The 24,382-nt window shown below is 38.4% G+C and overlaps 1 protein-coding gene across 7 annotated transcripts in view; it reads right to left on the reverse strand.

Moving 5' to 3' along the window:
• CCDC38 (coiled-coil domain containing 38) overlaps nucleotides 1–24,382 on the reverse strand; it is a 40,003-nt gene that overhangs the window by 1,015 nt on the left and 14,606 nt on the right. For 5 of the 7 annotated variants that reach the window (XM_074326178.1, XM_074326180.1, XM_074326176.1 and 2 more), the window contains 6 exons: nucleotides 23,112–23,275; nucleotides 22,919–22,999; nucleotides 20,459–20,622; nucleotides 18,555–18,644; nucleotides 17,746–17,803; nucleotides 2,188–2,281 (listed from right to left, as the gene is read on the reverse strand). In XM_074326178.1, the coding sequence (XP_074182279.1) occupies nucleotides 2,188–2,281; nucleotides 17,746–17,803; nucleotides 18,555–18,644; nucleotides 20,459–20,622; nucleotides 22,919–22,999; nucleotides 23,112–23,275 (651 nt within the window). Of the gene's footprint in view, nucleotides 1–2,187; nucleotides 2,282–16,919; nucleotides 17,804–18,554; nucleotides 18,645–20,458; nucleotides 20,623–22,918; nucleotides 23,000–23,111; nucleotides 23,276–24,382 lie in introns of those variants that run through there. The other 2 variants (XM_074326181.1, XM_074326182.1) reach the window with 2 other exon arrangements.

A 24,382-nucleotide genomic window follows, 5' to 3' on the forward strand; every position in this document is an offset into this window, starting at 1 on the left:
TCCCAAGGAATAATATGGTTTAGAATAGTAAATAATTAGTTACAAAGGGATTGAGAACCTTGGGCCAACATGCTAGGCAAAGTAAAGTAACTGATGGCACATTAGAGTATGCAGAAGATAAAGCAGTTAGGTTTTATGGGGAAGTGGGAGATTTAGGTCAATTCAGACATGTCAGCCTAGAAAAGGACCATGCCTGAGGCCAGCATTTCTCAGTGCCACATCTAGTTTTTCTTCCTTTGGTTGGAAGAGATTGCTCTTCTCTGTTGAGAGTACCTGTTGACTAGCATTTTAAAATCCTGTTAAACAAAACTTGAGAAAACCATGTGCTGTCTTCAACACTAGTAATCCTGTTGACTCTTGGAAGTGTTCCCACCAGAACAGGCTCAGGGAAATCCCTAGTTTCACACCTGTTCATTCTCTCTGGGGCATACACTAAAGTACATCGTGCTAATTATTTTTCTCTTTTAGTCTTATCCCCCATAATCTTTTTTTGTTTTGTTTTGCTTATATATCTGAATTTGTGTAAATTAAATGGATGAGAAAACTATTTATATTCTACTGGACTTCACATTTGATGGGACATCTCCTTTGTGTCTCAAAACGGGCGCTTCCCCTATGTGAAACAGTGCCCTGCATTGGAGAATGTTTGACATTCCTGGCCCAGTGAACTAAACAGTAGTGTTCCTGCCTATTATACCAACAAAAATGTCCTTAGGGGACAGGAATCCCTAAATTACTTTTTGAAAGTCAGAATTTTGTTTTCCACTGTCAGTGATCTCCTTTGGTAACTTTTGGTATTAATATGTCTGAGAAAATCTCCAGTGATGAAGTGTCCCAACTGGGTAAGAACTTCTATCACAGATCTTCATGCCTTGTCAACTTATCAGATCATTTTTTTTTTCCAATTTTCTTCCAGTTTTAGTTTTCATTCTCAGTTTTCGTTTGTTAATTCAATAAGCACTTGTGGAGTGTCCACTCTGTGGCAGGCATTGGGGATACAAAGGTCATAAAACTCATTCATGGTCTAGAAGGAAAGATGGATATATTTTAAAATAATCATTTCAATTTTGTGGGTTTATTGAATAACGTACATATGGGAGGGTGATGAATGGTTAATTCTTTGGGAAGAAGAGGACAAGTCAGGTCTTCATAGGAAGCGTTGAACTTTTTAGAAAAGCACAGACTTTTAAAAATGCTTATTTAAATAAACTAACATATTTAAATAGTTAAATAAAATAAGGTAATTATCACTTTTTGACATACATATTCAGTTATACTTCAGAACTTTTTTCAAGTACTTCAAAAGGCTGGTTGTGAGGTGCACAGCATTCACTGTAGGTCAGCTATTTCTATGGTAAGGATCAATGTCCACATTAGCTTTGTAGATAGCTTTCAAATTGGCTTCCTGGAATATATTTTAGACCCTAACTTAGAGGAGGGAGAGTGGCATCCGGAAACAAAAGGCCCTGCACACACAGTGCAGAGGTGTGGACCGTAAGCACTCAGTGACTGCCCAGTCCCCAGCTTCTTACTGCAGGGGATCGTGCAATATAAAGAACCTTGGCTTCTGGTCCTGACTCTGCTGCTAAATCTGAAGTGACACTGGGTAAATCATTTTAACTTCGACCATTAATCTCATTATTTTTACAGTGTGAGGATTGGAAGACCCTTCCAATTAAATGTGATTCTCTAGGTTCACTATCTTCATTGTTAAGTGAAAGAAGCAAAGTTCATAGCTACCATTTATAAGAAGAATATACACAAATACATAGGATATTTTTGGAAGGATGGGGATGAAACTCAGCAGTGGTTGCTTCCAGGGAGGGGAACTGAGGATGACTTAATTTTCACTGAATACTCTTGTATCTTTTGAACTTTGAACCATATGCTTGTACCACCTATTATTTTTAAAAAGAATTCTCTGGTTTCATGAACCTGGAGCTAAAGAAAAAGAGGAGAGGGGACAGGTTTCTTTTACTGAAAAGGAGGTCTAATGGAGAACTGTTACCCAGAAATTTGAATTGTAAAAGTAGCAAGGAACCAGAGAGACCAATTGAAGCTGTAAGCAAGAAAGATTATTTTACTGAAGTTCATCCTGGATAAATTAGATGGATTAGGCATTTTGTTTTCATACCACAGAAGCACTCACATTGATGTATCTGGACCTATTAATAACAAAACACAAACCTTTTTCTTTGGTTGTGCTACTGCTCTTTCAAGAGCAGCTTTTAGCCTTTCCTCCTGGTGTCTTTGTTTTTCTTTCATTTTTTCTTCACGCAACCTGGCAAGATGAGAACATTTTCTTCTAAGTATAAATCACAGTTGGAAAGTAAAAAACACCTACATCATTACTATTTGGTAATGAACTATTGCAAGATTTCCATTAAGGTTAAATGAAAATAATAATTTATCTGCAGCCATAAATATGGCTTTTGAATATTTATGTGAAGTCTCAACAACAGATCCTGTTTGTGTTGAAATGGGAAGAAATTGCATGTTGCCATTTGGGTAAAAATCTATTCCAATCTTGGTCTAAAACAAGCAGTTCAGCCAAAACCTCATTGCTCCACTTAAATTTCAGCATTTCACAGTTTATCTACACAACAGCAACTTGGATTAACTGGCAGTTATTTCCCCCCCTTTTAAACCTGTTTATTGAACATGCAGAAAAGTACACAAATCATGAGTATGTAGTTCAATGAATTATCACAAAAGTGTATTTTCCAGTTAATTTTTTTGAAAGGTATTTTCAAGACCAAGAAATGCTATTTATCTTGTTTTCTTTGGGGTTGTGAAAATTAAATTAGATGACCTATGCAGTCTCTACTCCAATGCCTGGTGCAGAATTGGCAATAAGTGATAGCTATTTTGTGGACATATTTAATTTTAAGTATAACAGTGAACATTTTTTAAATACAAAATTAGGTATTAGATGCGTCCAAACCATGGAGAAAATCAACTAAAATCCTCTTTTTTGATAAGAATGATAATTAACAATTAGAATCATGTATCACTACTGAAAATAAATTGTAATTATACTTTGACAATTCATTTCCTACTGTAAAGTTGCAGTGTTAGTATAATTAAACACAGGTCATGTTATGGGAATCATCTTTCATGTATAATTTTTAAAAATTTTGCTTTATATTTGATAAAATTCTATCAGGACCATCTTAATATATACTAGACTCCATTTTTATATGGGGGAAACAGTCTCATGCCCCATATATGGATAATGTAAATAAGCAATAATAAAATATCTAATATTAATGGCTAACATTTGAGTACCTATGTGCCAGACACACTTTAGTGCTTTTACATAGATCATTTAATTTAATCCTCACAACAACCTTACAGGTTATTACTGCCATTTTACAGATAAAGAAACTGAGACTTGCGAGGTTATGCAGCCTGCTGAAGGTCACAAAAGTTGTACACAGCGGAACCTGGGTTGAACCCAGGCAGGTCGGCTCTCATGCCCCTACTTATAGCCATAGTGCTAGTCGACCTCCCAACATGCTTTTCTGCTATGTAACATGAACATTGTTCCACCTGTAAGCATTCTGTACATGCCAAATTATACTAGGGATCATATATTTATAATCATTGCCTCAAAGGTAGTATATACATAAAATCCTTGCTTAACTTGGAACAGAAATTATTGTGAAATTGGTGCATTCCCCCAAAAGACCCCAAACTAAGCAAGGATGTGGCAGGGTGTGGCGTGTTCCAGGGATGATAATCCTCATGAGCTTGTGAGTAATAGATGAGTCGATGTGTAAATGCTGTGTATGGAAGCGTTGGCAGTTACAGGAAAACCCTCACTGCATGTCTCTTTCAAACAATTCTCTCATAGATTGAGTCTCCCTGCAGTTTTCCAATAAAGGGCTTATAATCTATGCCTTGGGTTTTTCACCACAACTGCAGTTCTTCCACATGATAGCTCTTCAGAAATCATGTAAGTAGTGAATGAATATTCACCCTGAAAATTCACTTTTCTGGGCTAAAAGAACTCCTTGCTTATCCCAAACTAAGTTAGTTGTCCCTGGTGAACTTTCTATTCACGTGGTTCCTTCCCTCACAGTGCCCATGGACCATTGGTAGTGACACATTTGTTTCATAATATTTGGTGAATATATTTCACACTAAAAAATAGCTCTTAGGAGGGCAGGGCTGGGTTTGCTTCCTCCCACTGCATCTCTTGTCATCCTTGCTACATAAGTGTTGATAGAATCCAAGCAAAAACAGCTACTTATTAAGTCATTCACTACACTTATATAAGACATTGTACTTTTGCCGTCGTTCTTTCTGTTTTATCCTCTCAATTGCCTCCACATTTTCTTTGGGAACGGTTTCAATGAGATCACTCAGTTCCACCAGGCGAGACTCTACTTTTACCAGCTTTTGAATAGGGTCCAGGCTGCCAACCTCTCCATCTCCAATGCAGACTTTGTAAACTTGATTAATTTTTTTACTAAGAGAGTCTATCAGTTTTTCCTGAGATTGAGAAGGAGAGCAGAAAACATCACTATTTGCTTGTTCAATAAATGTAAAGTTCTATTTTCCTATTATAATGAAAAGATTTTTATATGCTACAAATATTTGTTTAAAAGAACTTTAATACAACAGAAGAGTGAGGAAAAATGCAGCAATGATAATTTATAGTCAGATCATTACTGTAGTAACGGATTATTTTCTTAAAAATATTTCAGTCTAGGTATAAATATAATTATCATCTTTTTGTTTGAATGTTTTTGTATATCTGATTCCCTGAGCATTCAAGTAGAGGCAACATACATTTTAAATCCTGTTTTGCTACTCCAGTGCATATCCTTGCAGCACAGCATGTGTGCTCCTTTATTTTTGCACTTACTACTCGAATTGCTAAAACTGCAATTATCCTGTATGATAGTTATTTGCATACATGCCTTGTCTCCCTTTCTAGACTGTAAGCACCTGGAGGGCAGGAGCTATTATGTTTACACTTAATATCTAAAACAACGCCTTGCAGATAACTGTGCACTTCATAAATGTTTGCTGAATAAATTAATGCATTCTCTCAGAGGAAAAAAAGTCACAAGCAAACTGATGCCCAGATTTGCCTACAAAAGCCTTTTGAGTTTAATTTTCTACTCTCTCCGTTGGGAAGCCATTGCAAGTACTCTAGTCTAAGCAGAGGCTTAGGCCACACCTTGCTAATGACCCGGCTACCGCGCCGTTTTAAGTGGTGGAGATGCTGGAGCTTGTACGTAACGTGATTCGGGACCTCGAAAAAACTCTCCTCTTTCTCCACTGTGTCCCGGACATTCGCAGTTAATAGGACCTCAACAAACTGCTGGGCAAAGCGAATCGCTCTCCAGGTAGCATTCTGCCCCGTGCCCGATTCTGCCCAAGAAGATGAGAAGCACCATGAAGCCAAGGACAAATAACAGTCAAGACAGATGCGGCTCCTGGAGCCGTCCTGAAACCACAGACTCCTTATGGAGACACGTACAATTACAAGTCAAGTCCTGTTACCAAGAGTCGTACTTCCAACAGCTTTTCTCTCCCACCTCCTAGTTTAACCACCTTTCTGATGATCCTATTTACCAAAAAGCCCCCCTTTTTTCTCTCTAAAGTAATACATATTGTATTTACTATTTATATTTAGAATGCTTTTTAAAGAAAACTTAGAGAAGTACAAAATATAAATGGAGAAAGTAAAAAAAAAAAGCAAAAGTTGTATTTGCCATAAAGCTCCTTTTTTCTCTCCCTTTCTAAATAACATTGTATTTTCTATTTATTTAACACATTTATTTAGAAAACTTTAGAAATACAGAAAAATATAAAAGGAAAAAAGTAAAAGTGACCTATCGAGGGCCTGAAACGTACATTGTATATGAACAGTATTGCTGCAATGTGAATCATTTTTAAAAATATATTGAACACTGATTCTGAGGAAAAGCAACTTTAATATGAGAATGGTTAGTACCTGATAGAAATTTGTGAAGACCTCTTGAACCCTTAAGAGTTTTAGAAATTGTAGGACAGGGTCCTTTCAAGATGTCTTTTAAGTTCCGGGCAAACAGGAGAGAAAAAGACAAGGAGAGATATTTTTCTAAGATAACAAGGTAAGAACTACGTAAGAAATAGGATTAGGGAATGAAGTTAAAGAAAATACTCATGAAAAAGCGATTGAGAGGAAAGAAAAAGGAAGCTCAAGGCACAGCCCTCCTGATGACAAGCCCAGTATCAGGCCTATCCCTGGAATGGCCACCAGATGGCAGGCCTCGCCCAGAGCACCTCGGAGAAGGCTGCTAGGAAAGGCTTCTAGGATGGGAGGAGCTCCTGCTGCTCCGTGAGGTACAGTGGGGCAGGGTTGTACAAGACTGAAAGCCGGGTAAGAATCTCGGATGCCTTCCCACAGTGGATGGGAAGTGATCTGGCTAGAGCAATGTGTAGAAGGAAGAATTGAATCAAAACTGGGTAGGGGAGTGGGGAGATGTCTAGATGTCATTTAAATTTCCAACTCAAGGATTCTGTAATTCTAAACCACGTCACATTCCGTGTGTTTATTGTAAACAACTCTCCCAGGTAAACTGGATCAGCTCCCTGTTTGAAAGAAAAATTAAACCAGAGATGAATACCTTCTGCAAATTGAAGTGGAATAGGTTACATTCCATTCCATTTTCATTGAAAATAACTGCTACGCAAAACAGCATGGATGAATCTCAAACACAGTGTTGAGAGAAGCCAGATAAGCCAGATTACATGATTCCATTTACATGAAGTTCAAAAACACAAAAGCTAATCGATGGCAACGGAAGTGAGGATGGTGGTTACCTTTGAGGGATAGAGACTGGAAGGAGGCATGAAGAAGGCTTCTGGGGGTGTTGATAATGATCCCTTGCCTGATACAGGGGCTGGTACACGGGTGTATTTACTTCGTGGAAATTCTTTGAGAAATACACTTTCGATTTGCGCACTTTTCAATACTACATTATACCTGAATTTAAAAATTTTAAAGTAGTATGTTAAATCAATGAAAAATATTTTTAGGGGCTTAAGTACAGTTAGGAATGTGCAAATTTTGAAAGAGTAAAATACTGGTTTTATAGTGATTGTAGCTCCAAAGTAACTGATAATTTATGAATATCAAAATTAGGTGCATCTATGTTTATTTACTCATAAAGGATTATGTTTTGCACATTTTGAGATCTGAAAGAATGGGAGTGGTGCTGCAAGCAGGAAAAGTCTAAGAATATTTTTCCCTTACCAATTTTCCTGCTCTCCTCCCCCTTTTCACCTCTGCATTTTGTATCTGTAGGAGAGTGTTCATCTTCCCAGAGTGTGTAATACATGAATGCCAAAATGATACTTCTGACGCAAATCTCCTTTACAAGGAAATTTTCAGATCACTTGTACTTTTTCTGTTTAGGGATTTGGTTGCCTCAAAGTTTAAGAGTATTGAAAATGCTACTTTTTTTCATAACTGCCCTAAACTTGCATGAAAGGGGCTTGGTGGGAGAAAGGGGCTTGATGGGTGGAAGGGGGGGATATCACATTTATTTGACGTTTTTCATGTCAATTATTTAAAATAGAATTGAAGGGTGGAAACAACCTAAGTGCCCATCAACAGACGAATGGATAAATAAAATGGAAATCAGTAGGAAATTTTTTAGCCATAAAAGGAATTCTGACACACGCTACAGCATGCACGGACCTTGAAAACATTATGCTAAGTGAAATAAGCCAGACATAAAAGGACAACTATTGTATGATTCCATTTATATGAAGTACCTAAAGGAGGCAAATTTATAGAGACAGAAAGGTGAATAGAGATTTACCAGAGCCTGGCAAGATAGGGGGTTGGGGAATTATTGTTTAGTGCATACAGAGCTTCTATTTAGGATGATGAAAAATTCTATAGATAGTGGTGATAGTTATACAATATTGCGAATATACTTCATGCAACTGAATTGTACACTTAAAATGGTTAAATTGTAAGATTTATGTTATGTATATTTTACCACAGTAAAAGAGAAGTTTAAAAAATCCAGCATTGAAGAAATGAAAGGTGGCTGTCATCACACTTCTTCCTCTAGCACTGCATGTCCCTATCCCTTCCTAACTCGGGGTGCTGTACCACCCTAGGAAATATATGTGTGTGAAGGGGTGCCCTTTGTAACCCTACCTATGGGTAGGCAAGGAGTATCGTCTAGTGCAGTTCCCCCAAATCTACTTCTGTTTGAAAATCAAGTTCATAACCATAAGTGTGATATTAGCCTCACGTATTAGCTTGAATTTTATTTGAGATTTTTATAAGGAAACCAATGTTAACTGGAGTCGTTGGTCTAGAAACTAACCTAATCATTCATTCAACAAACATTTATTGAGCACCTACTTTATAGGGACACTAAATTTAGCTAACTAAGATAAGCAAGAAATCCCTGCCCTCCAGGGGTTTGCATCCAGCTGGAAGAGACTAACATGTAAATAAATAACTCACTACTGTGTGTCCAGGTGCTCTTTAATGAATCTATCCGCAGGCCCAGAGGCCCAAATCTATACAAGCTCAGTGTTGATTCAGTGCTTCCTCTGTTAATTATTTGCTCCATAAATTACTACCAGAATGATCCTAGGCAGTGAACTGTTCCATATGTTTACACTCTGACTAAAAGAAATAGGGGGGAAAAATCTCAGCAACATTTCAAGAGAACCCCCAATGCCAATTTGAATGCTTTCTATCTACTATGTAAATTGACTGTTGCATACTAAAAAAGGTAACTCCCAGCTGGTTTTCTGCCTTTATCATTAAGCTGGGACTTCTGGTTTCCTTCCATTCCCCATTCCAATGTGCAGTATCCAGGGAATGCAAATTGTTATCATGAGCCAAAATAAAATTACCATAGGCAAAGAATGATTACCTGGGCATCTGAGTTAAATTGTCCAAAACTAAATAGCCTGGACCTTAATTCCAGTTCTGCTGCTTTTTCCTCTTCTCTCACACAGCTGGCCTTAAGTATTTCCTTGTGCTCCAAAAGAAACTCTATGTTGCTATTTCTATTGCAAAAGAAGAAAGACCCTTGTCCGTAATTTGTGGGTTAGTGAAATAAACCATCAGTCAGGAGCTTCAACACTCCTTCCAGATCATGTGTTAGCATCCTATGTCTCGCAAGCCAAATCCGAGTTTATATTTTTAAGACATTGCCAAAGTATATGCAACTTTTCAGGTTAAAATAAGAAAAATGCACAGAGGCTGCTTTTAACTCCCATCAGGAGGCGTTTCTTCCCTTCTACTACTTTTGTAGTTCCCATGTGCCCCCCAAATAGCGAGCAGCAAAGGTGAGGTGTCAGGAGCCCAAGTTGTGGCGAGACCTATGATGTCGGGGTTGTCAAACTTGGTTGGTAATCAGAATATCTGGGGGACCCAGGGGAAAAATAGACTCCTGAGTCCCTCACCTAGAGATTCTGATACAGATCTTCTAGATATGGATTCTGACATAGATCCCCTTTTCATGCCCAACTATGCCCACCGCATCCCCCAAAATATTGTCAGAGATGGGGACACCATACTCTGTGAGGATTGGGATTAAAAGGATACATTTGTGGTAACGGGGGGCAATGAGATCATGACTTTTAGGTTCTTAACTTCTAAACAAGTTAATTTGTTCCAAAGTTCAATGTAGTTTGACCTATTTAAAAAGATTGCCATCTGCTGGCCCAGAACACTGTTCTGACAAAGGTTCTACGCATTTTTAATATAATGGGTAGATATAAAGATCTGTTCTCTGTGACTTGAAGCTGTTTTCCAAAATTGACATAATACAAAATTTTAGAGTAAAAAGGAACTTTGTGAGTCAGCAAATCTAGTCTCCTTCCCCTGACAGAAATCCCTTTTATACTAGCCCTGATATATTGATATGTACTTTACAAAATGATGCAATATTTGTCACAAAAATAGCTGTTTTGCTGAGGAGAGTCACAGCCAAGAAAAATGCACTTACTAGCATCATCATCCAAAAGCATGATTTGATTAGCCAGATGACAGGAGGAAAATTGCAGTGAACAAAAATTAAGGCAGCAGGGTGACACTTCAATTATTTTTAATCTTTTATTATTGCTAGCTAGGAAAATATTTTGATGAGTGAAAGGAAGTAAGGACTAAAATTAAAGCCAGTCTATTCTGTGTAAACATAACTTCCACTCTTTATACTCCGCAATGTAAACTATTATTAATAAAAACCCACCCTAAATCCAGAGAAACCACAACAAAGGGCCACACATGAATGAGTTGGACTCTGTCTCTGGTCAGAAATCACTTAATAGAACAAGTCTACTTTGCTTTTAACGACTTACATTTTATCCTGTATAAGTTTTTCTCTTTTATTCACATCTTCAAGATTTTCATCTACATCTTGGGAATACTGTACCAAAGTAAGATTCTGCTCTTCCAGCTCTGTAAAGACTTGAAGTAACTCCTCTGGTTCTTTGAAATAAATCTCTGGCTCCTAATCAGTAATGAAGAATACAATATGCTGCTTATGCACATGTGACGTATCTAGGAAAATACAGTGGGGCCAAGGAATACCATTCTGATTATGAGGGAGACATAGGGAGAAAATGACAATGGAGCCTCTTTCCACGTGAGAGCTGGCCCTCAGGAGGAGGACATTTGGGGTGTTGGGGGAAAAGAAAGAAGAGGGTGAGGAAAAGAAGCAAGGATGGAGCAGAAAATGAGGCCAGGGCAGGGAAAAGGGAGAGGTGGGTCTAGGGAAAGGCAAAGGAGAAGAAACAGAAAGATAAAGACGGGGAGCTGAGTGAAGGTCATTTTTCTCCCTGCATTTTAATTATTTTACATTTTCCAAGATTTTAGGAACAAGTATATATTACTTTAATTTTTTAAAAGATGACTTGGGTATTTGCACACCCACATTCATCATATTTGCCAAGAGATGGACGTAACCTAAATGTCCCTCGATGGGTGAATGAATAAGGGAAATGTGGTTTATCCATATACTGGAGTATTAATCAGCCTTAAAAAGAAGGAAATCCTGTCACATGCTACAACGTGAATGAAACTGGAGGACATTATTCTAAGTGAAATAAACCAATCACTAAAAGACAAATGCTGCATGATTCCACTTTTATGAGATACCTAAAGTAATCAGACTTTTAGTGAGTAGAGGTCGCCAGGGGCTAGAAGGAGGGGCCTTAGGAGAGATGTTCAGTGGGTCTAGAGCTTCAGTTTTGTAAGATGAACAGTTAGAGATTCTGTTGCACGGCGATGAGCGTGTTGTTAACACTGCTGTACCATCCATTTAAAAATCGTTACGATGGTACAGTTTAGGTTTTTTTTTACCACAATAAAAAAAAAGGTGACTTGGGTAAGGTGTGTGATATATAATAATGGATGGTGTTTTACAGTGGCTTTTGTTCCTTTTGAGTTTGGTTGTATTCAGGGTAGAGTTAGCTCAAAGTTAGTTTTGTAGCCATGAAGCGCTATTTTGTTAAAAGTCAATTTATCTTACATTTTAGCTTTTCAATATTTCTCAAGCGCCAATAAAATGAGAAGCAATCAGGAAATAGCTATTTTTACAGGAAGACTGTAGATGATATATATCTCCTAAATTATTATCATGTTACAGACATTGATTTTTCATCAAATGTCTGATGACAATGATGAACTATATGTACAACCGGGGCACAGTATCAAAATCATATTTTCTTCTGCAAAGTTGTGGACTATTTGGAATAGGAAAATTTAATTTCAAAAGAAGACATGAGCATCTATACATTTCACCTGACATAATATTTAAATCAAGAAATAAAACCTGGTTACCAGATCATAGTCCGTATCATCATCTAGAAAGAATTCAAAACTGTCTTCTGAGCTTATACTTTCAGAGAGGCTGAAAAAGAAAAAGAAAATGCCTGATTTCTGAGCCTTTTTCTGTCAACAGATTTGCTTCCACTTCTACATTTTCTTTGGGACCTAACTGTAACATTGTTCTTTTCAATAGCCTGTTTAGCCTTTCAGGGAAATGCTTATTGCAGAAATCAATGGATTCCATAAGTATGCAAAAGAAAATCAGATTCACCCAAACAAGGGTGACATCTGCAAAGAATGAGACCACATGGAAGGGCCATACCATACAGTACCAATTAGTAAGGGTTGTTTTGTTTTGTTTTGTTTTAAGAAACACATGACCATCTACACTACCACATCAATTTTGTGCATTTTAATGCAAGCTTCTGGAGAAACTAAACTTGCTCTAGTGCTCAAAACAAAGCTTGTGCCCAAGTAATACAATATTTGTCTTTTTAAGAGAAGATTTTACTTTTCAAAGTATCTTCTGATTAGGCTGAGGAAATGTTGGTTGAGGGTATGAGTGATGAGGTACATTCTTAAAGAATAATTACGTGGCTTGCAAAGTGGCTCTGGAAAAATTCTTTAGAAAGGATATATGGAAAATGATTGGACCATTAAAGAGGTAGGAACCTTCAAGTAGAAGGTAGTGATCATGGGAAAATGGGTGAGGGGAGGGAGGAGAAGAGATACATGAAAGAATGAAATAGGAACCAAGAATAGGAAGAACTACTGGGGTCAGGAGAGAAGCGACAGGATGACTCCAACGTTTGTAGTCTGTGAGCCCGGAATAATGGAGGTAGCACTAACAGGAAGGAAAACAGTTTAAGGATGGGATAAGAAATACAGTAATATTTGCTTTGTTCATGTTGACTTTGAGGAGACAAAATAGCTACCTGGAGCTGCCTTTTAAACAATGGGAAATACGGCGTGGGAAAACAGAGAAAGGGCCGTAGGAGAACATGACTATCTGGGAACCATCCCCTGAGAGAGCGTTTGGTACTACAGTCCACCCCTCTCTTCTCCTGGATTCAGTGACATCAGTTTCTCATCAGTCTTCTCCCACCTCTCTGAAACTCTTGTTAACCTTTTTAGGTTCCTTTTCTATAAAAACGTCTGTGCTTCCTCAGCCTTCGTCTCCTCTCATTCTACCCATTCTTTGGGGAAGGGTGTCATCATCTTCTCTCGTGGATTCCACCACTGCTAATGTACTAATGACTCCTGCATCTCATCTCTTTCTCTTGAGCTCTAAACTTCCACGTCCTACTTGCACTGGACATCAGTAGCCACTTGACTGCTCCACAGGCAGCTAAAACTAACATCCAAAATGACACTCCTTCTGTTTGTCTTCAGGCCTGCTCCTCGTACTGCGTTTCCAATATCACTGAATGGCAGCACCATACACCCAGTTGCCACGCTAGAAATTTGGGAGTTATCTTTGATCACTCTCTTTTCCTCACACTTTCCCCGATCTTTATGCAATCCTTTCAGAGCCTGTGGAGGCCACTTCCCAGATGTGTCTCAGTCTTTTCTTCTTCGTTCTCACGGCCACTGTCTGATTGAAGCAGTTCATTATCTCTCACCTGAATTGTGAGAACATGCTCCTAACTGGCCTCTCTATCTCTGGTTTTGTCCCCCTCCATTTCATTCTGCCACATCACCCGTTTTTCTAAATAACTACCACGTCATCCATTTTTCTAAAATGCAAATCTGAGTTTGTAACTTTCTTGCTAAAAAGCCTCAGTGGCTCCTCAGGGCTCTTAGGACAAAGCACAGACTCCTTAGGATGGCACCTCTGCTTACCTGCTTGTGATACAATACAGGTATAACTCAGAGATATTGTGGGTTCAGGTCTAGACCAGCACAATAAAGTGAATCGTTATCTTTTTGCTAGTGGAGGGTCTTGCCTTCAGTGGTAACAAACACATCTGTGACATGCGCTAAAGTGAGGCGCAATAAAGCAAGGTATGCCTGTACTTATTTACCCCTCAGGCCTCTCCCACTTTCACCCTGCGAGCCAGCCATTCTGAACACAGCCAAGATCTGCCACTTCCATGCCCCTCCTTCTTCTGGAGCTTGTCCTCACTGATTTCTCCTCTCACCAGATTCAGCTTAGATGCCACCTGTTCTGCAGAGTGTTCACTGATCCTGCCCTTCCTCTCCCACTGCCTCACCTCTCTGGGTTAAGAGTCCTTCCTTTGCAAGCCTGTGCCACTCTAAGCTTCTCTTTCCAATGGCATTATCATATTATATGATAATGACCAACTAATCCCTTGTCTGTCTTTGTCACTAGATGGTAGACTACTTGAGGGCAGAGACTGTCTTTTATTTATTGTTGGGTCTATAGGCATTCAATAAATATTTGTTGAGTGAATGGAAGAGACTGAGAGTGGTGAGCTTTCTGAGGGAGTGAATGTGGTGTCTGCATATTACTATACATCAATAGGTGCAGAAAAGGCATTTAGCAAAATTCAACACTCATGATAAAGACGCCCCGAAAAAAACAATATAGAGAGAACTTCCTCAACTTGATAAGAGTATCTTCATCTACAATAATCCTACAGCTAACATTTGACTTAATGGTGAAAACTTGGATCCTCTTAAGACTGGGAACAAAGCAAGGATGTTTGCTCCTTGTACTCATTCCACACAAGAAATTCTACCCCCTGCAATAAGGCAAGAAAATGAAATAAAAGGCATACAGATCATAAAGGAAGAAATAAAACTATTTGCAGATGGCATTATGGTCTACATAGAAAATCAAAAGGAATCTAAAACTCAAAAAACAGAAACATAATTTCTGGAACTAATAACTGAGTTCAGCCAGGTCAGAGTATACGAGATAAATATACAAAATCAATTGTATTTCTATCTACTAGCAATGAACACAAGGAAATTGAAATTGAAACTATAATACTATTTACAATTGCTAAAAAATAAAAAAATAAATACTTAGGTGTAAATCTAACAAAACATGTACAAGACATGTATGCTGAAAATGATGCAAGACTAATGAAAGAATAAAAAACAAAATAAATGGAGAGACATATTATGTTCATGGATTGAGAGAGTTAACATAATAAGGATGTCAATTCTTCCCAAATTGCTATACAAGTTTTTATTAGTTTGCTAGGGCTGCCATAACAAAGTGCCACAAATGAGGTGGCTTAAAAAAAGCAGAAATTTATTCTCTTATAGTTCTGGAGGCCAGAATCAAGGTGTCAGCAAGGCCATGCTGTTTGAAGGCTCCAGGGAAGGATCTGTTCCATGCCTTTTAGCTTCTTGTGTTGCCAACAATCCTTGGCATTCCTTGGCTTGTAGATGCATCACTCCGATCTTTGCTCCTGTCATCACGTGATGTTCTTCCTGTTCTTAATGACATCATCTTAACTTGATTATATCTATAAAGATCTTATTTCCAAATAAGGTCCTTCATAGATACCATGGGTTAAGACTTTAACATATCCTTTTGGGAGACATAGTTCAACCTATAACAGGGTTAAATACAATTCCTATCATAATTGAAGCAAGATTTTTTTTTGTAGATATGGACAAGATTATTCTAAAATATATACCATGTTTCCCCGAAAATAAGACCGGGTCTTATATTAATTTTTGCTCCAAAAGATGCATTAGGGCATATTTTCAGGGAATGTCTTATTTTTTCATGTACAACAATCTACGTTTATTCAGATAAGTCATCTCATCTTCTGGAACATCGTCATAATGTACTAAATGTATCCATCTGGCTGACGATCTTAACCAGGGCTTATTTTTGAAGTAGGTCTTATTTTCGGGGAAACACGTTATAGGAAGACAAAGGGACTAGAATAGTTAGCATAATTTTGAAAAGTAGGAATAAAGTAAAAAGAGTCAGTCTACCTGACTTCAACACTAATAACTATAATAGCCAAGACCATGTGATATTGGTGGAAGGACAGCCACATAGGCCAGTGGAGAAGAATAGAGAATCCAGAAATAGACCTGAACAAATATGCCTCACTGATTTTTGACAAAGCAATTCAGGGGAGAAGCCATTTCAACAAATGGACTTGAACAATCAACAACTATAGACAAAAAAAAAAAAAAAAAAACAAGTCTAAACCTCATACCCTTATATAAAAATTATCCCAAAATGGATCACAGGCTTGGATATAAAACTATAAAACTTTTAGAAGAAAACTTGAAAAACATTTTTGGGATCTAGGGCTAGGCAAAGAGTTTTAGACTTGACATAAAAAGCATGATTCATAAAATAAAAAATTGATAAATTGGACTTCATCAAAATTTAAAAGTTTTACTCTACAAAAGATCCTGTTAAGATGAAAGATAACCTACAGACTGGGAGAAAATATTTGCAAACCACATATTTACAAAGGACTAGTATCTAAATATATAAAGAAGTTTCAAAAAACCACAAAAACAAAAACACCAGACAATCTAGTTAGAAAACAAGCAAAAGACGTGAACATTTTACCAAAGAGGATATAAAAATGTAAACAAGCACACGGAAAGGTGTTCAACACCATTAGCTGCTAAGGAAATGCAAATTCAAAGAACAATAAGATACGCACATTTATCAGAATAGCTAAAACAAGAAAATGGTGAAGATGCCAAATACTGGTGAGGACGTAAAGAAACTTTGCTGGTGGGAATGTAAAATGGAACAGCCACTCTGAGAAACAACTTGGCGGTGTCTTTAAAAACTAAACATGTATCTACCATCCAACTCAGGAATTGCACTCGAGGCATTTATCCCAGAGAAATGAAAACTGTATTCACACAAAAAGTTGCACAAATTTCTTTATAGCAATTTTATTCATTGTAGTCCCAAATTGGAAACAATCTGGATGTGTTTCAATGAGTGAATTAACTAAATTGTAGTGCGTCCTCCCATACCATAGAATACGAATACACAACAATAAAAGGGGACCGACTATTGACAGACCCAACAGCTTGCATGAGTTATGCTTAGTAAAACGTCCAACCCCAAAAGGCTACATACAGTGTAATTCCATTTATATAATATTCTTGAAATGGTAAAAATCATAGAAAAGGAGAACAGGTTAGGGATTGCTAGGGGCTAATGAGAGTTGGAGAGAGGGAAGTGGATATGACTATAAAGAGGCAACATGAAGAATCCTTGTGGTGATATTCTGTGTTTGATTTATCTTGACTACCAATGTCGGTATCCTAGTTGTGATATGGTACTACACTGTTGCAAGAGGTTACCACTGGGGGGACCTGGGTAAAGGACATATGGGATCTTTCCCTATTATTTCTTGCAACTGCATGTGACTCTACAATTATCTCAAAACAAAAATTTAATTAAAAAAACAAAACGGTGACTGCTAAATGCCACAGTAGTGGAGGACCTCAGTGTCCCTGGAATTCAGAACACTGTGTCTGTGTTGATTTTTGTCACGTGTGATTGTCATGGATATTGCACTGCTGGCCCAGATCCTTTCCTCGGGGCCAGTGTATCCAACCTGGACATCAATATATTTTGTTAAAGCTCCTTGGGGTAGCCAGCGTTGAAACAATAAAAAATGATTTATGGTCCTATTGCAGCAATTTTGAATGACATGGTAAAATTGAAAACACACAGGCCAGGAAAGTAGCTTAAACAATTGGGCAGTAGATTCTGAGAGAAAAGTGCCAAGCAAGATGCAGGGGACGGGCAGTTTCTGTAAACAGCAGTTGCAGCCACTCATCAAAGAACTTGGAGGCCTGTACGAGCTCAGTCACCTGAGGAGCACGCAGAAATGGCAACCACTACCTCCAGCATCTGTTACAATGGGTGTGAGTATATGCTATACATTGAAGAAAGGCCAAAAAAGATATTTGCTAAAAGACATTCACAATTTCCAAGAGAGTTAATTAAGTATGTACTGTACTTTGATAAGGATGATTTCTTAGACTCTGGGATGACAGTGGGTTTCCTGGATGGTTTTCCTGTTCAACATGTCCAGGTGAGGTCCATGTCATTGGTGATGGTGATGGTGAAAAGAAATAACATGCAATTAGAAATGAATCCTTGTTACTTGGTGCAAGCTATTCATTTTTCTGCATGGATATGCCCACTACCTTTTTAAATTATTACAACGATGATTGTATAGAAAATGCAGCTCTTTTATTTTACTACAATTGGGTTCCAAGCATAAGAATAAAATCGAAGGCGCACTGGTTGGGGGTGGGAGTGTGTGGCGTTTGTCAAAAACATGATACATGTCACAAATCAGGGATATAAATTGTGAAATATAAGCCATGGTTCTATTTTTACCTAATCATGTATATTTCTAATCAGATATCTTAATTGAGGGAAAAAATTAAAAGGATGGCCACTTCAGTCATTCCATCTTGTGGAGAAAGCTGCCATGGGCACATTCAAGTAACCCCTGCGCTTGTCCCCACCCATCAATGTCTACCCCGACCCTGGTCTGAGACTGAGCCCTGGACAATAGTCTTGGATCTTTTCATCCAGTGGTGGCACCAGGTCCCCCCAGATCATCTTTTCTCACCCCAGCACTCATGACTTTCAGCCACTCTCCCTCCTCTTCTGTCTTGAAACCATAGCAGGCCTCGCTCTCCCCACCCTCTCTCTTCCCAATTAGCTTATAGGCCCTTGGTCTCCAGATGAAAACCAGAGGTGGGCATCTTCTCTGGTTTGACTTTTGTTAGTGAAGTCCCAAATCTCTTGTGTTACCTTGGCTCCCTCTTCCCAGAGGACGGTCTTCTATAAATGATGTCCCCCTGGTGCCCTCACCACTGCTCTGTTTTTTCTTTGTATTTAATTCTAAGAAATGGAAAAGAGGAGAGAGATGGGGTGGGGGAAACCACTTCTGAGAATGAGAGCTTTATCTCAGAATCACTGAAAATGTTCAGGGAAAGAAATATAAGATGGGGACATTGTAACCAGCAGATATTTGATGTAGATGACAAGGGCCGGTCTTTGGAGCAGGTGGAATGGATGAAGACCCACCCACAGAGCACAAGGTCCCTGTCTCCCGTGTCCATCTGTCATAGCCTCTAAAAATTCCAGTTGGAGCCATTCGCTCCTTGGACTGAGACTCATTGCTTTCTGAGCATCCCCTAGTTAGATGACAAGTCTAGGAGGCCTGAATCTTAAGCTGTTAGATGCAAATACTTCTCACTTTTCCTTTCGTTTGTTTTTTCTCTGGTCACTTGATTAAACACACTTGGTTGAGTTTAATCAAGTGTCCTCACTGTGCTGGCTATTTCATACACAACGATCGAATTTAATCACACCCAGCACAGTGAACACAAGAGAATTGAGCAGGGCAGCCATTTGTGGTGTGCTGGTAAATGTTTAACAACCACCTCTCCGGGGCGGGGGTGGGGTGGGGTGGGGATTCTCCCTGATTTTCAGTTTACTGATCTCTGTGATGTAAATGTTCTTTGCCCCCCGAGTCTCAGGATCAGCTGCTCAGCTGAGGACTGCAGATCTTCAGAACCCTCTGGGTAGCTTTCTCCTCTGTAGTGCTCCTCTCTGGAAACTGCAGTCACTCGCCTCCCTGCACCCCCAGCTCTGGCTTTTCAATTCATGGGGACTGCTGGGCACCCCTGGGCTCTCCCTTCCTAAGCTCCGTCCTGAGGCCATCATAAGGCTTATCTCATTCATTTCCTTTCTCTGAAGGATGACTTTGCACTGCTCCTTGATGGGCAATGTCTGAAAACTGTTGCTTGACGTAGTTTTCAGACTTTTCAGGCGGGAGTGTGTCTCGTTCTTGTTACCCCAAAGTTACTAGAAGTGGCAGTCTTCCCATTTGACTGGTGACCCCACTTTGATCACTTATTAAATTGTTATACACATAATAGGATCTATTTCTGGTCCACTGAGCTGACTTCCAAACCCCAGCACCATACTGTTTGAATTCCTGAGACTCTTGTCAGAATACGTTATGTATCTTAAAGGGTTAGTAACACCCCTCTCCATTACCTCTTTTCTTCAAAACTGTTTATTTTTCTGGATGAACCTCAGAATCATTGTATAAAGTTCTCCCCAACCCAACACCCAACTCCTTGATACATTGTTGGTAACATTTTTATTATAATTCCATAAAACTTATACATTAATTTGAGAAAATTTGGCAGCTTTACAATAGCAATATTTCTGTCTAAAAACACAACATATTTCTCTATCTGTCAAATCTCCAGGTCACATAATTAAGGTTATTGTTGCTTTCTTGGATTTAATTTTCTTGTATATTTTCTAATTAATAAAGAGTTTGTTTAGGTTAATAAGTTAATAAAGCATAATTGACTTTGTGTTCACCTTTCACTCTACAGAACCTTTAATAAAATCAGAGTTTTTCAGGTGTTTTACAGGCGGAGGTTCTAGGTATAGTATCATATCATCTGTAAATAATATATTTTCTCTTTGTCCATATATATGTTGTTATTGTTTTTTTTCTAACATTAACCTGAATTTCCCAGTTAATAATATATATTATCAGAGATAGTGGTGACCCTTGTTCAGGTTTTGCTTGAAATGGAAATTGTAATTATTTAACAAGTAAAAAATACTGAAGTAAGACATTTTACAATAAAGGATATTTACTTAATTGAAATTAAGAATATATGACTTACTTGTTAATCTTTTTGCAAGACTGCCACTCATACTTTCTTTACTCTTTGACATCTTCGCCCTTTTCAGCGCTTGCTGGATTTGCCAATGTTTTGGAGACAATTTTAGCAGAAAAAATCCGTATTTCATATACTCTCTAAGGAGGAATTCTGTTTTTGATATTTCACTACTCAAAGGAAACAAAGGTATGTTTTAAAAAGTATGTTCACATAGATATATCTGTGTAAAAGCGTATTCATTTTCAAAAAAAAAGGTTCTACAAAATTCATTCTCTTGATTATGTATTTGCATAATAATTTACTTAGCAAAAATTATAAATATGACCATAAAAATATGGGCATCCATAAGCTATGAGATGAGAAGAATCCGTAGGAATGCTATTTGCATAAAACATGCCCCAGGTAGGATAGACTGATTATAGTTTGACTCTACTTATACATTTCTGAGGGAAATATTATATTAACTTGTAGACATAGGGAGAAATTAGAAGGTAGCAATAGATGATACTTATGTGAGGAGAAGAAGGGAAACACTCAATGAGCACCTACTACGTACTGGGCAATACACAGGACACACTACAGATATAATTTCGTCCTCAGTACAGCACTTTAAAATAGGCATTATCATCCCTATCTTTTGGAAGAAGAAATGAATGACTTGCAAAGCTATCTGTCTGGTAAGTGGCAGAGCCAGCACTCAGACTAGGTCTGTCTGACTCAGATGCCCAGACTCTTGCCAACAATCCACAGTAGCCTGGACTGAAAGCCTTTCCCCAGCCTCACCGGGCTTTCCCATCATCATGTGTCAAAGTGGATTCCGAAGGAAAGTTTAATATCACAATGAAGGCCCTCAGGAGGCGAGTTCCACCCTTATCCTTCAGAGCTTTCCTATCCCTACGCTCATCAATACCCTTATCAATATCACTCCTCTATCAGTAGCTTCAGCTTCAGAGCTTCTGTTGGTCAGCGCCTTCCTGAAGCCCTGGTGTGTGAGTGATATTCAAGAGTCAAACCTGGATGTTTTTAACTACAGTCAAGTGTATCTCACTTGATTTAATTTTAAATATCTAAAGAAGCTCACATATCACCAGTCATGGATGTTGGGAGCCCCTCATTCTGCCACCACTTTCTTTTTAGATTGAAAGCCTCCCAGATGTGCTACTAAAAACAGGGTTAAAATACCTAGAGTTGCCCCACTTCCAAGCAAAAACTTCAGAACTAGCTCCGGTTCCCTTTGTAAACAGATTTCCAGCCATGCCTGTAGTGGAAGAGCTCCAGGGCCCATCTCTAGCCCTTAGAGAATGAAGAGGGAAGTAAATAGCAGGTGCCTGCATCCCTTGCTGTGTTACCAGCTTGTTTTCCATTACCTTTTGCACCTTGCTAAGATAATGAGACACACAATCAGCAAGTTCTCTTCAGCAAGGCTGTTTGGAGGATGTAACTGGGTGGCCCTTGTGCATAAATACAGTGCTTTGTGCGAACGTAGAGGCAACTACTCTAGTTCTATAAGTAGAACAGAATCATCTAATTACATTATGGAGTCAAAGAGGAAAGGGAATTCTCCATCTTGGAGCGCCTTCAACTAGACTCTCAACATAGAAGAGGCTGCTATAGCCAGAATGTGCTTGAAACATACATTTTGTTAATAACAATTGGTTTCAAAGAAACTATCATCCAGTCCATTTGCTGCATTTTAGACAAGGCTATTGTCCAGTTCCTCAAAAAAGTATAGGAGCAAAGTTTAGGATTTGGTTTTAGAGGCAAGCTAAACATCAAGTCCTCAAAAAGAAAAAACGAATTTTAATATGACTTGATACCAAGATTATAGTGTTTCCCAGGTCATGAAATTACTGCCCAAGGATGATGACAGAAGGGAGCTTCTTTAGATATTTAAAATGAGATTAAGTGAGATATACTTGACCATAGAAAAAAGTATTTAGATTTGAAAAAAAAAAATAGCTGCAGGTGGTATAATAATTTTATCTCAACTCTTGCTCATGTATTTTTGTCATTATAGATGGATCCCGGTTTCTAATATCAAGGCTAAATTCAACTAAGTATAAGTAAAAATATAAAAACTATTGCCAATTATAATTGTAAGATAATTGTGAAATGAATCCCCCTTGAGGAGATGTTAAAATGTGGGGAAAATGTTAAAATGAAAGTAAAAGGACACGTAGAAAATAATTTGTTTACGCCTAACTTTGGTTTGCTTTTTTTCAACTAATTTCTTGGCTTCTGTGTGGACAAGTTAGAGAAACTTTTCAGCCAGAGATCACTGTACAGTCCTGATACTCAGGCAGGCATGGTCTTTGATAGACAGGTTACTCATTTTCAAAATGTGGCCATACTTATGGAATCATCAGCTGCTAAGGATTATTCTCACCTAGGTCTTGCTCGGCACAAATAAGTTTTAATGGGGCGTGGGCACTTGACAAGGAAAAGATGACGACCTGTCCTCACCTTTTCACTGCCTGTACCTCCATACTTGCTTTCTTTAGCTCTGCCATCATTTGGAGTTTGTTTATAGTTTCTTGTGCAGCACTGAGAAGTAACAGAGATTCGTTAGTTTATTTTGTGTTGTGTTGTGCTTTGAGAAACTAAAAAGAAGAAAGAGGGAGGTAAAAAGCAATTTAGCCAGAAGGACAAAACGAACATTTTAAGGGCGTCTACAGATCTCTGGTCATTTTCTCGAAGGAATTCTTCAAAGGCCATTGCATCTTCCTGGAGCTTTGTTTCTGCTTTCAGGAGTTGCCGTTCCTTCGTTGCTATGTATTTATCATACTTTGTGATTGTATTTCTTTTGGTTGACAGAGCATACTAGCAATATTGAAAACAGAAGTGCATTGAGAACATTATTCCACATTTCCAGCACATTTCTAGTACATTTCAACAGTCTCATAATAAAGGGGCGGGCGGGAGGGGGAACTTGCATTGTAAGTGATCATTTGTATTAGAAAAAAATGGTATGCCAAAATTTGGGGGCCACGGGCTTTATTTCATGAAGAAATTTTATTTTGGGGATAATTAGATGGGAGACTAATTTCTCTCTTTCACTTGTATGAAGAGGCTCAATATTGTTCCAAAACGGCTGTGCCACACAAATCAAAAATAGCTACATATTGCTCCAAAGGACCGGTCCACCTGGTGTTATCCAGTGTCCCTCCAATACTTTCCGAGCATTGGAAAACTGGGCTGTCTGCAGCTAGAGCCTTCTTCTATAGGACATATCCAGGGAGAATCAGGTCCCATTGCTGCTGTACCAGTGATGCATGCCTCCAAGCCTGCCCAAGGGTGGAAGTGTTTAACCTCAAAGAGCCCCATTTAGGTCCCCAAATCCAAGTTTGACATCAAGGGTCCATATTTTTTTTGGTACAGAATATAAGAATCCACTTGGGCTTTTAATGCCATGCATGGAAAATAAACTATAAATAAACAAAGCCACATACATGATAAATGAACTAAAAATATGTAAATGAGATCATTTTAAAGAAACACAACCAATAATTAGATACTCCAAATTTATAACAAAAATATATTTCATTTACTACTTTATTTGCCAAATATTGATTGAGTGTCTACTGTGTGCCAGGACTGTTTTAAGTGATATTAATAGAGCAATGAACAAAATAAACACCATTGCTTTTATGGGCTATACATTCTAGTACAGGTGGGAGTCAGATAAAGGAGAATAAGGACTCCAGTGGGCAAGGGCAGGGGTTGTCATTTGTCATTATGATAGCCAAGGAAAGCCTCCCTGGTATGGTGAAAATTAAGGAAGTAGGGAGCAACTCATGTGGATATCTGACGGAAGAATGTTCCTCCCGGAAGGAAGAGCCTCCTGTGCAAAGGCCCTGAGGCAACAGCATAATTGGTGCGTCCCAGGAACAGCAAGGAGGCCAGTGTGGCTGGAGCAGATGGAGCAAG

The sequence above is a fragment of the Rhinolophus sinicus genome, linkage group LG02 (genome assembly GCF_036562045.2).
Source record: "Rhinolophus sinicus isolate RSC01 linkage group LG02, ASM3656204v1, whole genome shotgun sequence".
NCBI lineage: Eukaryota > Metazoa > Chordata > Mammalia > Chiroptera > Rhinolophidae > Rhinolophus > Rhinolophus sinicus.